Source organism: Pseudochaenichthys georgianus, chromosome 18, assembly GCF_902827115.2.
Source record: "Pseudochaenichthys georgianus chromosome 18, fPseGeo1.2, whole genome shotgun sequence".
Classification (NCBI taxonomy): domain Eukaryota; kingdom Metazoa; phylum Chordata; class Actinopteri; order Perciformes; family Channichthyidae; genus Pseudochaenichthys; species Pseudochaenichthys georgianus.
In genome coordinates, this window is record NC_047520.1 from 15,873,297 (window position 1) to 15,890,373 (window position 17,077).

The window sequence follows — 17,077 nt, forward strand, 5'->3', positions numbered from 1 at the left end:
AGTATAACACACTTATTTCCCTCTTTTAACTCCCTCTCTGTACCCCGACTGCTCTTCATCTCTCTCAGGGGCAGTGCCATGGACAATGTGCACATGATTGTGATTAATGGTTTTGATCTGTTGGCCCGACTCTCTCTCCACCTCCTCCCTTTTATCTGTGGCTTTCTCACCCGCGACGCTCGCAGCGCAGCGGCCCGCGGCCAAGTAGCCCGAGTCAGTGTCTTCATTAACTAAATCAAGTTAACGTGTAATTTCATTTCATATAATTGATTTAAAGTGCATGACACAGGGTTACAGTACACTCCGCAGCAAGAAGAACGCACATTTCTTTGAACATCCAAAATGGCTGTTTGATCGCCAACTAGATATTATTTTTAGAAAATATCAACTAGCTAATACACAGAGGTGGTATGAGTACTCTTATCTTTAGTTCATTACAAGCGCTCCTCCTAAATGGTAGCTATTCATACTTATAGGTAGTTAGAGAAATATACAGAATTACATTTTGTATTATGAATTGGAATCTTCAAAGTAATTACAAGTTACAAATAAATGAGTTAAAACTATAGTAATTGCCTTTGAGAGCTACTGGAGTAGAAGTTTAAAGTAGTAGGAAATGAAAGCATTGACGTACAAGTACCTGAAAGTTGTATTTAAGTACCACACAACAGTAAATTACCTTAGATACTGTCCACCACTGCTGCTACACATGATTCACATAATGATTTTGTCAGCGCTGAGTCAGAGATTCTGGACATTATTTTGTTTTGGTGCCGAACACTAGGCAGCGCGTGTATGCATTGGAGTGCTGAATAAATAAATACTGGACACTGGTAATCCTCTCGTGGCACAACATTAAGTACGGTGGCCCTGAAGTGCAAGACACCACAGCATTTCAGAAAACACCACAGCATTTCAGAAAATACCACAGCATTTCACAAAACACCACAGCATTTCAGAAAACACCACAGCATTTCACAAAACGCCACAGTATTTCACAAAACACCACAGCATTTCAGAAAACACCACAGCATTTCACAAAACGCCACAGTATTTCAGAAAACACCACAGCATTTCACAAAACGCCACAGTATTTCAGAAAACACCACAGCATTTCACAAAACGCCACAGTATTTCAGAAAACACCACAGCATTTCACAAAACGCCACAGTATTTCAGAAAACACCACAGCATTTCACAAAACACTACAGCATTTCACAAAACGCCGCAGCATTAGCCCAACACATCAGCTGTTAGCTGTTAGCACACACTCAGAGCTCACAGCTCCTCATATCTGTTCAGAAACTGGACAAAAGTTAAACATGTACAAACCACAGACTGTCTATGTCATGGTGAATACAGTCGCTGCTTTATTTGTCTGTATGACGTTGTTGTGAGCGTGGACGGAGCAGCTACAGGTTAGTTTAGCCTGATGGATCCGATTCCGATAGGATTTACATGGAGATACGGCCCGCCCCCTCTCCAGCGTCTTGTTTGAATGACGGGAGTAAATACAGAATTAATGCTTTATTAACTCATGGTTTTTAAGGGGCTTATCTCCATGTAAATACTATGGTAGACCACCCAATATTCGCATCGCTTTAATCGCTCGAGTTTCACCGCGGCTGCTCGAGTTTCACCGCGGCTGTCAGCTGTGTTTGCTCCTGTCAATGCTGTCATTCAAACAAGAGGCGCTGGAGAGGGCATTGGGCGTATCTCCATGTAAATCCTACAACAAAATGAACATATTTGATCGTGATTTAATTGTAATACACGTTTCAAAGTGATGCCGAAGTGACTACATACTGATAGCAGTTAGTAAAAACCATGAATTAACGCTTTGACAAGTCTGCAGACAAGACGGCAGGCGAAAAGCTTTTAAAATGCGTGTTTTCTGAATCGGATTCATCAGGCTAAACTAACCTGTAGCTGCTCCGTACACACTCACAACAACATCATACAGACATAAATAAAGCAGCGACTGTATTCACCATGACATAGACAGTCTGTGGATTGTACATGTTTAACTTTTGTCCAGTTTCTGAACAGATATGAGGAGCTGTGAGATCTGAGTGTGTGCTAACGGCTGATGTGTTGGGACCATACCTTGTGGGACCATGGTTGGGACATATTTCGCTGTCGGGTATTGACCAATCACGAAGCGTCATTTCTTGACTGGCAGCAAAAACAACCAATCACAGCAGTGCTTCTCTGGCTGGCTCTGTCCAATCACAAACAAGAAGTGTTCTCCCTAAAGGAATACCCTTTCCGTCGAATGTGAAATGCTGTGGTGTTTTCTGAAATGCTGTGGTGTTTTCTGAAATGCTGTGGTGTTTTGTGAAATGCTGTGGTGTTTTCTGAAATGCTGTGGTGTCTTGCACTTTAGGGCCACCGTAATTAAGTGTCTGTTTATTTGCCAAAACAAAAGCTCTCAGCGTGTGTAAATGTTGTATTCACACTAACACAGCTAGGCGCACATCCCAGTTGTGAGACCTGATTAGCACACGGAGGCCGAAGCAGTAATAGGAGAGATTTAGCTCTCGCTGCTTGGATAATGAGGCGGTATACATTTCTCTGCAGACTTTGTGGGCTCCTGCAGGCTGTATGAGCATGGAAATAGTGTGAATATTGTATTAACGCAGGTACAGATATGGAGATTGATATAAACGGCTTATTTCCAACCCGGATGTGTGCTATCATCTGGGATATAAAGACAAACTCATGTGCAGCGTTCAGTAAGATTATTTAGTTCTTATTTGATTGTAGATTAAATTACTTCAACCCCCTCCTTCAGGTTCTGCGAGGTGGCGAAAGAGAACGGCATGGACATTTTCCGCGTGTTCGATTCCCTGAACTACCTGCCCAACATGCTGCTGGGCATGGAGGCTGCTGGAGCGGCGGGGGGGGTGGTGGAGGCCGCCATCTCCTACACGGGCGACGTCTCGGACCCCATGAGGCAGAAGTACTCTCTGGACTACTACATGCAGCTGGCCGATGAGCTGGTGAAAGCAGGAACTCACATCCTCTGCATCAAGGTGAGGAAATAGCACTAGACGCAGTGTTTTAAGTGTCTGGCTATAATAAGCCAACATTGTTTTCCCCTGTGATAAGGAAAACTGGCACTTATTCTTTGCTTCTGTATGAATCCCTTCCCATCTGCCACCAGAATAACATAGAACCAGCTGGAAGGATCTTACTATAAGTACTTTTTTACAAAGGCATATATACGCAGTCTTTTACTCATGTATGAAGGTCATTATAATCAGCGACTGACCTGCAGTGTTTTTTGGCCTGGTCATGCTTTAGGTAAGGCATCATTGAAAAATTCTTATTTTAATGATGTTGGTAAGCTTTAGGTGTGACTGCTGCAATTACAGAGGCATCACACTACTCAGCCTCCCCGGGAAAGTTTACTCCAAGGTACTCGAAAGGAGGGTCAGGCCGATTGTCGAACCTCAGATTGAGGAGGAACAATGCGGATTCCGTCCTGGTCGTGGAACGACGGATCAGCTTTTTACTCTCGCAAGGATCCTGGAGGGGGCCTGGGAGTACGCTTATCCGGTCTACATGTGTTTTGTAGACTTGGAGAAGGCGTATGACTGGGTTCCCAGGGAGTTACTGTGGGAGGTGCTGCGGGAGTATGGGGGTCTCTACTCAGGGCCATCCAATCTCTGTACTCCCAAAGCGAGAGCTGTGTCCGGGTCCTCGGCAGTAAGTCGGACCCATTTCCGGTGAGGGTTGGCCTCCGCCAGGGCTGCGCTTTGTCACCAATCCTGTTTGTAATATACATGGATCTGATTTCGAGGCGTAGTCGTGGGGGGGGGGGTCTGCAGTTCGGTGGACTAAGGATTGCACCACTGCTTTTTGCAGATGATGTGGTTCTGATGGCTTCATCGGTCTGCGACCTTCAGCACTCACTGGATCGGTTCGCAACCGAGTGTGAAGCGGCTGGGATGAGGATCAGCACCTCCAAATCTGAGGCCATGGTTCTCAGCAGGAAACCGATGGACTGTCCACTCCAAGTAGGGAATGAGTCCTTACCCCAAGTGAAGGAGTTCAAGTATCTCGGGGTCTTGTTCTCGAGTGAGGGAACAATGGAGCGTGAGATGGGCCGGAGAATCGGAGCAGCGGGAGCGGTACTGCAGTCGCTTTACCGCACCGTTGTGACGAAAAGAGAGCTGAGCCAGAAGGCAAAGCTCTCTGTCTACCGGGCCATTTTCGTTCCTACCCTCACCTATGGTCATGAAGGATGGGTCATGACCGAAAGAACGAGATCGCGGATACAAGCGGCCGAGATGGGTTTCCTCCGCCGGGTGGCTGGCGTCTCCCTTAGGGATAAGGTGAGAAGTTCGGTCATCAGGGAGGGACTCGGAGTTGAGCCGCTCCTCCTTCGCGTCGAAAGGAGCCAGTTGAGGTGGTTCGGGCACCTAGTTAGGATGCCACCTGGGCGCCTCCCTAGGGAGGTGTTCCAGGCACGTCCAGCTGGGAAGAGACCAAGGGGTAGACCTAGGACCAGGTGGAGGGACTATATCTCTTCGCTGGCCTGGGAGCGCCTTGGGACCCCCCAGTCAGAGCTGGTTGATGTCGCCAGGGAAAAGAAAGTTTGGGGCTCTCTGCTGGAACTGCTACCCCCGCGACCCGACCACGGATAAGCGGGAGAAGATGGATGGATGGATGGATGCTGCAATTATCATTTTTATTTATGTTACATTGTTGGTGCTACAGTACATCTACTGTAACACCAACATTATAACAGATCTTCAGCAAAATACAAAATGTATGGAATACAATCTTGGTTTTCTAATAACCAGTTTCACCAAAACTCATACATGCTTTTTAATTAGCATTACAACCTCATATGTCGAACACAGCAGATTTGTTTCTCTTGTTCCAATTGAAATGACTTGTAAATGTGATCCTCTCTATATAATTAATATACTGATAATACTCGCATTGAATTAATTACTTTGTTGAAGCATGACAGAATATTTTCAAACGTTAATATGATAAACCCCCGTCCCTATGGTGCGATCAATCTCACGCAGCGGCGGCAGTCTCATAAAAGCATTGCACGGCTAATGAGGTTAACTTTTAAAAGGGGAAATGAGCATGAAATAAAACTTCATGGAGTGCAATGATCACCAAATGGAGCATCATCTAAGCTCTGTGTGGAATTCTGTTTGTATCAATTTAGATTTAAATATTCAATCATCATCAACGTGGTGTTTGTTAAAAAAATAATACTTTTGTCATTATTTTGTTCTAAATGATCCTTTTCCAGAATATATTGAGTAGTTGTTTTTTGAAGGCATTGAATATATTTTCAAATAGAGTATTGGAATTTCTCAAGGTCTAAATGGCTTCAATTAAACCTCATGGTGGCTGATTTAATTCAGATTTGTATCCGAAGACACAATACCTATTTGGAGAGTTTCACTATGTGGTAGTCTTTTCCAAGTCCTAATCACTAAAAGGATGTCGGTGTTTGTGAACATTCTTTCTGCTTCAATCAATCAATCAATCAATCAATCAGCGCTCTGTGGGGCACAGCCCCACCTGTGTCAGCAGAAAGTGATACAAATAATAATTCAAAAAAATGCAAAGAAAATATATGTTAATAATATATTTTTAAGATCATGTTTAGTTATCCGATTCGTCTGTACATTGCTGTTTTAGTCTGCGTTCTTCCAATTAGTGTCCACAGTGTGCCTATTGAGCCGTGTTGAGTGATGTGGGGCAAGCCCCTCTCTCTGCTGTCTAAATGAATGGGTGCTGTAAAAACTATGCTGCGCATGCTCAGAGTATTTTTCTATTGTGTTCGGCAAAACAAGTATCACCAGTGGGGCATGCATAGTGCTGGCATACCTACCAAACGTCATCTCATAATTCAGAGAGCTGATTGGCTGTAAGTACATGTTCCGCGAAAAGTGTAGTTTTCACCCTGTAGTGAAGAGGAGACGAGAGAGAGGAGTATATAGCGATTAAAATCCGTAAAACTGAAAGAAAATGAATGAAGTTGACCATTTACTTCAGCTTTGGTATCTTCATTTGATGTCATATATTTTGTTGATCTTCTGTGTTGCGCCTATAGGCTATTGCTCTGCTGGATCGATAGATATTGTGACCTCGTGATGAGTGTCTGTGTTTTCCTTATAGCCCCTCCCCCCTCTCCATCGGAACCATGGATGGCCTACAGCTATTTGTTTACGTGTTTAAAAAAGCACCAGAAGCTCGAGGTGCTGATTGGGGATTGGGAGCATCTGGGGAGAGGCTGCACCTGGAGACAAACAGAGGGAGAGAGAGATACACCCACACAAAAACGCACACACACACAAGCACCAACTGCGGCACGTAACACCCCCCCCATAAAACACACCTTATACTGCTCACCAGCAGCCAACACCGGTGCAACACATGGAACACACAAACCACATGGAACACACACACCACTCACTGAACACAGATCCACATCGCTCTGAGCCAGGTCCACACCCACCACTTCAGAGACGGAAACACCCACACCCACAGCACTGTCACAGACGGACGCATACTGCAACTCACCACTCTGTCGCATCGCAACCGGGTGCCGGCCTTTTGGCTTTTTCAGAGCAGCTGCCACCTGCTTCTTCCTAGCTACACACTCTGCCACTAGATGACCAAGATCAAGACAAAAGAAGCACAATCTCTTTTTCTTGGGTCCTGGAAGAGAAGCAGAATGAGCATGTGTGGCACGCCTGTTACGAGCTTTCCGGAAACCAACACGATGAGGAGAATCGCTCTGAGCCAAAACACCACTGTGTGATAGCTCAAGCCCTTCCTCATCCGCCATAGTGGTGGCCTGCTTTCGCTTCCAAGCTGCACAGTCTGCTATCAAATGACCAGGGTTATGACAAAAAAGGCTTTTCTGGCTTGGGACCTGAAACTGGAAAACTGGCACGGGGAACGTATGTGTCACGAGCTCTATGGTAAAAGTCTCGCTGAGGTGAATCATGCTCTTGATGAGGGAGATCACGCTGGGAAAAAACACTTATGTGTAAGTGCAAACTCATCTGCTAGAGTGGCAGCCTGCTGAGGGTATATACTTTTTGCACATTTAAATGAACTACAGTACGCTCTGGTACACAGTTTTTAAATTCCTCCAGCATCATTAGTTCACACATTGAGGTAATGTCATCAGCTTTACAAGCTCTACACCACCTGTCAAAGAGGATTTTCTTCTCCCCCGCGAAGTCCACATAAGTCTGGCCAGACGTTTCTTCAGGCCGCGGAAACGCTGCCTGTCGGCCTCAGGCACCAGCTCATATGCCCTGAGAACAGCACCCTTCACTTTGTCATACACCATACAATCCTCGACAGAAAGAGAAGAGCAAGCCTCCTGAGCCTTGCCGACTAGCTTGCACTGTACAAGTATGGCCCACACGTCTTCTGGCCAGCGCAGAGCAGCAGCAATGCGCTCAAATGCACCAAAGAAAATCTCCACTTCCGACTCACGAAAGACAGGGACCAGCTGAATGTTGCTACCAACATCAAAAGCAGCAGCAGAACCTGACAATGGTTGTGTACCTGAAGAGGTACCAACTGAACCTGTCTGCAGCTCTAGCTGACGCATCCTGAAAGCTGTGTCTGCATCCAACTTCCTGATCTCCAGCTCCCTCCTGAACTGAAACTCTCGCTCACGCTCCTCCTTCTCCCACAGTAGACGAGCCAACCTCACTTTCTACCTGGCATCTAATTTAGAACCAGTATGAGAGGAATCCCTCAACACAAGGGAGGCCATGCTAAACACAAACTAATTTTCAACACTCACTTAAATCACCTCACTCAACAACAGGCAAAATATCTGAGGCTCCACAAACATTGACTCTTTCAAATAATAAGCTTCCCCAGATCCTGCCTACCACAACTTACCTACCTATCTTCTGGAGCGTGCCGGGCTCGAGGCGACTTTAAAGGCAAACATCAGCGGCCGAAACGCCTGCCCCCAACAGGGAATAAATACCCACCCAGGATTACCCCGAAAATAAAAAAGGCAAAATAAAAAACGAGTGCCTGAAGGAAGGACTGATTCAGCCCAGCTAGACACTCCCCTATCTAAACTGAGGAAGTCAATGCTACCAAACACAATAACACTAAACCACAAACAAATACTCACTCTTTTTCTGAAAGATTGGACGAGCCCCCATGTTACGTTCCCTTCTAAATCTAGGGGTACAAAGGGAAGTAAAAACACACAAAATAACTGGCCGAGAGAAAAAGGAGAGGAAACTGAATACTGAAGCCACAAAGTGACGTTTTAATTAATAAAAAAAGTACAGGCTCACCAGCCAAATTGTAAATCAAAACTGAGAACAACTTTCTTATAAAAGAAAGCGACTAAAGCAAAACAATACACTGGAGCACATCTCCTAAATTATTAGCAAAACACAGGTTACTAGCAGGTCTCACACAGAGACAGACACTACACATGCTGCACACAGGAGAAGGAGACCACGACTGCAGCCTTCCTCAGGTCCTTTATGGAGGTGCTGATTGGGGATTGGGAGCACCTGGGGAGAGGCTGCACCTGGAGACAAACGGAGCGAGAGAGAGAGAGACACCCACACAAAAGCACACACACACAAGCACCAACTGCGGCACGTAACATTGCCCCACCACTTTTGTACATAAAAACGCCACTGCATATCCAAAATTTAGATTTGTTGCAGAAAGCATCTTAAAACAGTATTAAGGCATCTGTATAAAACTCTGCACCTGTGTTAATTTTACTGCTCAGGATTCCAGGACAAATCTGAAATAAAAAATGGTGTTTAATATTGTGTGAACTTATTGCAATCAAATATGTTTTATAGGAATTGTTTCCATTTTCCTCCTTACTTAATGTTCCTTTCCCCTGCTTTTCTCTTTTTGTTTCCAGGATATGGCCGGCCTCCTGAAGCCGCAGTCCAGCAAGCTTCTGATTGGCTCTCTGAGAGACCGCTTCCCCGACCTGCCCATCCACGTGCACACTCACGACACCGCGGGGGCCGGAGTAGCCGCCATGCTGGCCTGTGCCGAGGCTGGAGCTGACGTAGTGGACGTAGCTGTGAGTAGTCATCGTGTCTGTTCAAATACTCTAATATATGCTAGCCTCTAATTATTCAGAATAGTCAATGCAGTTTTCAAATATGAATTGTCACTAAAACAAAGAGGGAAATATTATTGAAACAAGGAACATTTCTCTTACTGTGTTCACTGACGCATGCAGCCAGCTTTGGGAGTTTCATTAAAACAATTGGCTGCTATTTGCACTTCTGGGCCATTCTACTGTTTAGTTCCTATTTACTCTTTATAAAAGAAACCGACAGTCCACTTTGGAGCAAACACTAAAAAACATGTGTTTGTATTGATCCCATTGCTTTACTTGGTTAATTTAGTTTCTTGTATTTTGCCACACAACAAGTCTTACACCACCGCTGCTTGACTTTACCACCTCTGGCTCGATAAGGGAGCATTTAGTTTTGACATCTAAAGTCCTATTATTATTTGGCTACTTGTTAGCAACCACCTTTTAAAACGTTTAAAAATTCATGACTGGGGTATTTAATGATATTTTATTTATATAACAAAACATGAAAATCTCTCAAGCTTGCACTCCACATTTTAGACTTTATTTTAGACATCTTACCTTGAACCTGTTGAAATCCAGACGAAGGAACTAGATGTCCAACAGATTTCATATTGAATGTCCCTCTGTAGGTGGACTCTATGGCCGGGATGACCTCTCAGCCCAGCATGGGGGCTATGGTGGCCTGTGCCAAGGGGACCAAGCTAGACACCGGTAAGAGAAATGCTCACCATCCTGTCGGCAATGACCATAGACTGTTGTTGTATTAAACATATATCAAGATCTTGGGCAATGGAACACCACTCAATGTATCTATTATTGTCATCAAATTGGAATTTGTTGAAATAAACACCTTCAAATACCGATATGGTGCTTTTTATAGCAGTATCTAGTCGTTGATGAGACAACTCTTAGGTCCTGCTCAGAAAAGATTCCTTAGTGTCTCTCTGAGGCGTTCCTGCTTTACACAAGGGAGAAGACATCAGTCAACAAATCAATAAATGACAGACCGCATCACTGATTATGGCCAGAAAAACTGATGTGTTCTGCTCAGTGATGAAGTAAACAGCCAATTATGAGAGGGAGATGGAAACGGACCAAAGAAAATATGCCAATAAAATCTACCGAATTATCAGCACATCTATTGGCTGCTTTTAAAATGTTGGTTGCAGCCATGAATTATGCAGCATTATAATCATCAAAGCGTGCTAAAATCTGAATCCCGCGACCCAACACAGCCACAGTTCCCCTCTCTCTCTGGAGCATTTAGAGGTTAAAGGTTTTCCCAAGGCGTCCTTTAAATGGCTGTTGGATCAGATCTTTCAGTCACACTCTGGTTTACTCTATCTTCTCAGGAGGTCAACAGATAAGTGGAGGGTTGGCTTTCTAATGTGTTCATTCCCCTTTGGGTGTGCTGTTGTCCAGTGTGTTCTGCTCAATGTAATTTTCATGGGCTTTGACACATCTGGAGTCTCTCCCACCTCTGAGAGCTGCCCGGGCTCAGTGAATTCAAATCTACCCAGCCAGATAGAAAAAAAGAGAATTAAAGGAACATGGAATAAGGCTAAAGGAATTAAAACTGATGTGAGGCTTGCTGCTTAGTTATGTAAAGGAATGCTACTGGGAAAACGGACTCAGCTCTCCTAACTAGATGTGATAGCTCATTTCCATTTCTCAGAAATAGCTAATTCTGTTTACACTACATTCACAGGACACAGCTAATGGACTGTACGCTCCACTGCTGTTTGCCTGTTTGCCTTCTCCTTCATGTGTTCTGCTGTGAGGACGTAGGTGCACACAGTCTCCTGCCTCTGGGCATCAGGCAGATGTTTACTTCCATCAGCGCCATTTTTGATTACCAAGAGAACAACCTCACTAATACCTATCAATGACTGCTTGTGTCCCATGGTACAGGATTAGCCATGATGCTAATGCTTTTTATCCTATTTCTCGCCTTGTACATGTTTATTGAGGCATTCCCATAGAAGCCATGTTACAGAGTCTTCAATGGTTTATGTAAAACATTTAAAAATAGATGTACCACTGTGGTAGAATAGAGCATTATCTTTTTGTTCTGTGTTAGCAAGCTTTCACCTTGAAAATGATTTGAGTATCTTTAAGATAATTCCATCTGAAAGCCAATGATTATATGTTAAAAGGATTATACAATGGAAAACAGGATTGTATATATTAAGGCAATGCTCTTTGTACTTCTTCCTGTCATTACCTGCAAGTTGTGAGCACCTAATTTCCAAACATGATCTTAACTTAATGTGTGTGATGCAGCCACAGTAGGTGTATAGCAGCAGCACACATCCTGCTGTTGTTAGTCTCTCAGGGCACATTTCAAGAGAATGGCTTTCTTTTCTAGGCTCATTGTTTAATATAACTGTAGAAACAAGCACACAGGGAGGAAACTGTCGTAGAAGATGAGGCTAATTCTGTAATAGTCTATGAAGCAGCACAGCGACAGAGCCATTACGGCATGCTGTGTTGAGAGTGCGATGTGTGACTGAAAGTGAACTCTCTCTGTGGACATATTTGAGGCTGCAACAGGTCCACGTCCGCTCGCATATTGTTCAGGGCAGTGTAGAGAGGATTTCAAGTGTCAGTTTATTCCAGGCATTTTAATTTGCCTCACTTGAGACCGAGACTGGGATGCAGGATGTCTCCCACAAACTCACTCTCACACGTGTGCATACTTATAGTGCATTCTGATGGGGCCCTGCATTATGCATACACAGGCGGAGAAACTTCCAAATACTTTTCTACCTGTCACCTTCTATTCATCTCTGCCTCTCTTTATGCGCCACATCTCCTTTTGACTATCTCTCTCCTTTTATAATCAGACACAGTACTTTCTTGAATACTTCCAAACCTCGCTGACCCCTCAATGTTTACTGCTTTCCCTCTCTTTCTCCCATCTCTGTTACAAAGCAGTCTCTCATGTCTTTTCTCACCACCCTCCATTCTTCCACATTGTCTCTTCATCCTCCTCCTCTTCCCGCCCTCTCACTCAGAGACAAAGTAATTAAGAGCATTTTACATCCATATTTCACTCCGTCACAATTTGCTCTCCCCCTCACTGTCTCACACAGTGTCTCTTCGTCAAAGCACGAGCAGCGCTTCTCTGGTTAATTCATTTGTCTCTCAGCTGTCACTTTATTTATTCATTCAGCCACAGTGTTTGTGTGTGCGGATTTAGAAGCCATGCATATTCACAAACACTCACGCTGTTGAATGATGACACACATTAAAGTGGCCCTTGTGTTTGCTTGACACAGCGTTTACTGCCTCTCCTTATGAATCATGCATGGCTTTAATTGATGAAGAATTCTTAGCTGCCACAACAATGCAGCCGTCGAAGATGTAGCGGTCATCAAACACAAAGAAGAATGTAAGGCAAGGCAAGTTTATTTATATAGCACCTTTCAGCACCAGGCAATTCAAGGTGCTTTACAAAAATGAAAGACATTCAGACAAAGGCATTTAAAAACAGTAAAAGATAATAAAATAAACATTAAAACAAAAACAAAAAATGAAAGACATTAAGAAAATGGCATTTAAAATCACTCATTAAAAAGAAAAGCTAATAAAATAAACATTAAAAGATAAAAGTTACAGTGCAGTCTAAGATATGAATAGTTCAATAATTTCGGTTCTTGATTTTTAATTTATTCACAGAACCTCCCTTTGGAAATCCGAACATTTCCATCCCGATTGTTCATTTAGACTGATTGTTTTCACCATGTTTTGCTCACATGACATCCACAATCGGACCCTCAGGAGGGTGTACTAGCCCCCTACTCTGCTTTGCGTTCCATAACAAAGTCTTTAAGTGTTACCTGAACGCCCCGTGTTACCAAAACACTATTTTTCACCGGTCGGTGCTGTGATACTTGTTCCTCAGTACAACTCACCTAAAAACTGATCGTAAACCCTGGCTACGATGGATATTCCAAATATCATACTTTCGAGCAGTCCCTCTCATAAATGTCATGGAGAAATTAATTACATTTAAATTTAAAACATTAAAAGGAAAAAAAAAATACATGGATAAAAGTTACAGTGCAGTTTAAGATATGAATAGTTCAAATAAAAGCAGCGACAAAAAGAAAAGTCTTCAGCCTGGATTTAAAAGTAGTCAGAGTTGCAGCGGACCTGCAGGTTACTGGGAGTTTGTTCCAGATATTTGGAGCATAATAACTGAACGCTGCTTTACCATGTTTAGTTCTGACTCTGGGGACAGAAAGCTGACCAGTCCCTGAAGACCTGAGAGATCTGGATGGTTCATAGTTTAGCAGGAGGTCAGTAATGTATTTTGGGCCTAAACCATTCAGTGCTTTATAAACCAGCAGTAGTATTTTGAAATCTATTCTTTGACACACAGGAAGCCAGTGTAAAGACTTCAGAACAGGAGTGATGTGATCCACTTTCTTAGTGTTAGTGAGGACTCGAGCAGCGGCGTTCTGAATCAGCTGCAGCTTTCTAATAGATTTTTTAGTGAGACCTGCAAAGACACCATTACAGTAGTCCAGTCTACTGAAGATAAAGGCATGGACAAGTTTTTCCAAATCCTGCTGTGACATTAGTCTTTTAATCCTAGATATGTTCTTTAGGTGATAGTAGGCTGATTTAGTAACTGTTTTAATGTGACTGTTGAAACTCAGGTCAGAGTCCATGACTACACCTAGATTTCTGGCTTTATCTGTTGGTTTGAACATTGCACACTGAAGCTCAGCGCTAACTTTTAAACGTTCTGCCTTGGCTCCAAAAACCATTACCTCAGTTTTATCTTTGTTTAATTGGAGAAAGTTCTGACACATCCAGTCATTGATTTGTTCAATGCACTTACTCAGTGTTTGAATTGGAGCATAGTCTCCTGGTGAAATTGTTACGTAAATTTGTGTGTCATCTGCATAGCTATGGTAACTTATTTTGTTGTTCTTCATTATCTGAGCCAGTGGTAGCATGTAGATGTTAAAGAGAAGAGGCCCCAAGATGGAGCCTTGAGGAACCCCACATGTCATATTTGTCAACTCAGATGTGTATTTACCGATAGAAACAAAGTTGTTTCTGTCCTTTAAGTAGGATTTAAACCAATTTAGAACTGTTTCCGAAAGTCCCACCCAGTTTTCCAGTCGGTCCAGTAATATGCTGTGGTCAACAGTGTCAAACGCAGCACTGAGATCTAATAATACTAACACTGAAGTTCTGCCACTGTCTGTGTTTAAGTGGATGTCGTTAAAGACCTTTACAAGAGCAGTCTCAGTGCTGTGGTTTGGACGAAAGCCTGACTGGAACACATCGAAACAACCATTTAAATGCAAGAAATTACTCAACTGTTGAAAAACAACTTTTTCAATGATCTTACCTAGAAATGGCAGGTTTGATATGGGCCTGTAATTGTTCATTACTGAAGCATCTAGATTATTCTTTTTTAAGAGCGGTTTAATGACTGCAGTTTTCAGGGCCTGTGGAAAAATACCTGAGTGAAGAGATTTGTTTACTATATGAAGTAGTTCTGAGGCCATGCAAGGCAAAACATCTTTGAAAAATCCTGTTGGAATAATATCAAGGCAGCAGGAGGAGGATTTCAGAAGTTGTATAATGTCCTCCAGGTTTTTATCATTAATCTGATGGAATTGTGTCATGATGTCTGAATTGATGTTAAGTGGACACAGAGACAACACATTAGCTGTTCCTGATGCAGAGGCACTGACTGCTTGTCTGATTTTCTGAATTTTGTCAGTGAAAAAGGAGGCAAAATCATTGCACGCCCTGGTGGATAGAAATTCAGAGGCTACTGACACTGGGGGGTTAGTTAGTCTGTCGACGGTAGCAAACAAGGCACGTGCGTTGTTTTTGTTTTTGGTAATGATGTCAGAGAAGAATGATTGTCGTGCGTTTTTCAATTCCAAATTATAAAGGCCAAGTCTCTCTTTATAAATTTCAAAGTGAACCTGGAGATTTGTTTTTCGCCACCTGCGTTCAGCTTTTCGACATTCTCTTTTTTCTAATCGGATGGAATTGTGTCATGATGTCTGAATTGATGTTAAGTGGACACAGAGACAACACAGTTGCTGTTCCTGATGCAGAGGCACTGACTGCTTGTCTGATTTTCTGAATTTTGTCAGTGAAAAAGGAGGCAAAATCATTGCACGCCCTGGTGGATAGAAATTCAGAGGCTACTGACACTGGGGGGTTAGTTAGTCTGTCGACGGTAGCAAACAGGGCACGGGCGTTGTTTTTGTTGTTGGTAATGATGTCAGAGAAGAACGATTGTCGTGCGTTTTTCAATTACAAATTATAAAGGCCAAGTCTCTCTTTATAGATTTCAAAGTGAACCTGGAGATTTGTTTTGTGCCACCTGCGTTCAGCTTTTCGACATTCTCTTTTTTCTGTTTTCACGGTCATGGTCTTTCTCCATGGAGATATTTTCTTGCCAGACACTTCCTTTACCTTAGTTGGAGCAATGACATCTATAACATTTTTAATTGTTTAATTAAAATGATCTACTAGCTCATTTACTGAGATGTTAGCAGGGGCAAGTGTGGAAGAAAAATTCTGAGTAAACATTTCCCTAGTATTTTCAGTTAAATATCGCTTTGTGGTTACCTCTTTTTGAACATTTTTGTGAACAGAAATAGAGCTCTCAAAGAATACACAGGAATAGTCAGAGAGTGCAACATCAGTCACCACAACCTTAGAGATATACAGACCCTTTGAGATAATTAAGTCCAGAGTGTGCCCCATATTGTGCGTGGGCTCCGTCACATGCTGAGTCAGTCCATAGCTATCAAGAACACAAAACAGTTATTTTGCCCCTCTGTCCTGGGGGTTGTCAACATGGATGTTAAAATCACCAACAATGACTAGACGGTCAAAGTCAATACACACTATAGACAGCAGTTCATTAAAGTCATCAAAAAAGCTTGCACAGTATTTGGGTGGTCTATAGATATTTAGGAACAGAGCTCAAGAGGAGCATTTCAGCTGAAGGTCCACATATTCAAAATAATCAAAGTTTCCATACGATGTCTTCCTGTATTGAAGGGAATCATTGAACAGAATAGCAACTCCATCCCCTTTCTTATGCATTCTTTCCTGACTCATAAAACTAAAGTTGGGAGGGGTTGATTCGATAAGAACAGCTGCACTGTTATTTTGTTCAATCCAAGTTTCTGTTAAAAACATAAAATCGAGATTGTGCTCAGTGATAAAATCATTGATTAAAAATGTTTTTCCTGCCAAAGACCTGACATTTAATAAAGCTAGTTTAAGTTTGTTAAACACACTATCAGTCATGTTTTTTGTAACAAGCTGTGGCTGACATGGAATCACTGCTAAATTAGATAAACTCACACAAACGTTTGAGCGCTTCCTGTTTCTAAAATGATTCACCGCTCTTAATCTATTACCTATCAACACAGATATCGGCAAAGCTATAGGCAGGCAGGGCTCCGGCATGTCCTGGAAAGAGTTGAGAGTGCCATACGCCCTTGAGCCTGGACCCAGCACATATCAGTAAGAGTTTGTTGCCTTTTGCACACACATCATTATCAGGAGACGGGGGAGATGGTGCGGGGGTAAAGGACATGCTGCCAGGGGGGGGAGGTGGTTGACGTAGGCGTGGTGATGAAGACGGGGGAGATGGTGCGCGTCTCTGCGGTGATTTTGGTGGGCGTCGTTGAGGAGCGGGGGTAAAGGACATGCTGCCAGCCCTGCGTATCGCCTTAGTTTGGTCTTTGAAATCCAGGAAGGAATCGGTGCCAACCCTCTGTATCTCCTTTATGTGTTCAACGATCTCCAGGCGTTGACAGGTGGGGTGACGGGCAGTGGAGACTGCTCCATGTATCTCATAGGTCTCCCATAATCAAGACATTCCTCAGGCGGGTGCAGTGATAATTCTTCCTGGTTTTCTGCGCGATGTGTTGTGTCTTTCTCCTGTTTTGATTCCTCTTGCCGCTTGTA

At 43.2% G+C, this 17,077-nt stretch overlaps 1 protein-coding gene across 3 annotated transcripts in view; it reads left to right on the forward strand.

Annotated features, from left to right (window-relative positions):
• Positions 1 to 17,077, forward strand: part of pcxb (pyruvate carboxylase b) — a 331,727-nt gene that overhangs the window by 275,236 nt on the left and 39,414 nt on the right. For all 3 annotated transcript variants that reach the window (XM_071206476.1, XM_071206477.1, XM_071206478.1), the window contains exons 17-19: positions 2,795 to 3,035; positions 8,915 to 9,082; positions 9,736 to 9,817. In XM_071206476.1, coding sequence (XP_071062577.1) covers positions 2,795 to 3,035; positions 8,915 to 9,082; positions 9,736 to 9,817 — 491 coding nt within the window. The remainder of the gene's footprint in view (positions 1 to 2,794; positions 3,036 to 8,914; positions 9,083 to 9,735; positions 9,818 to 17,077) is intronic.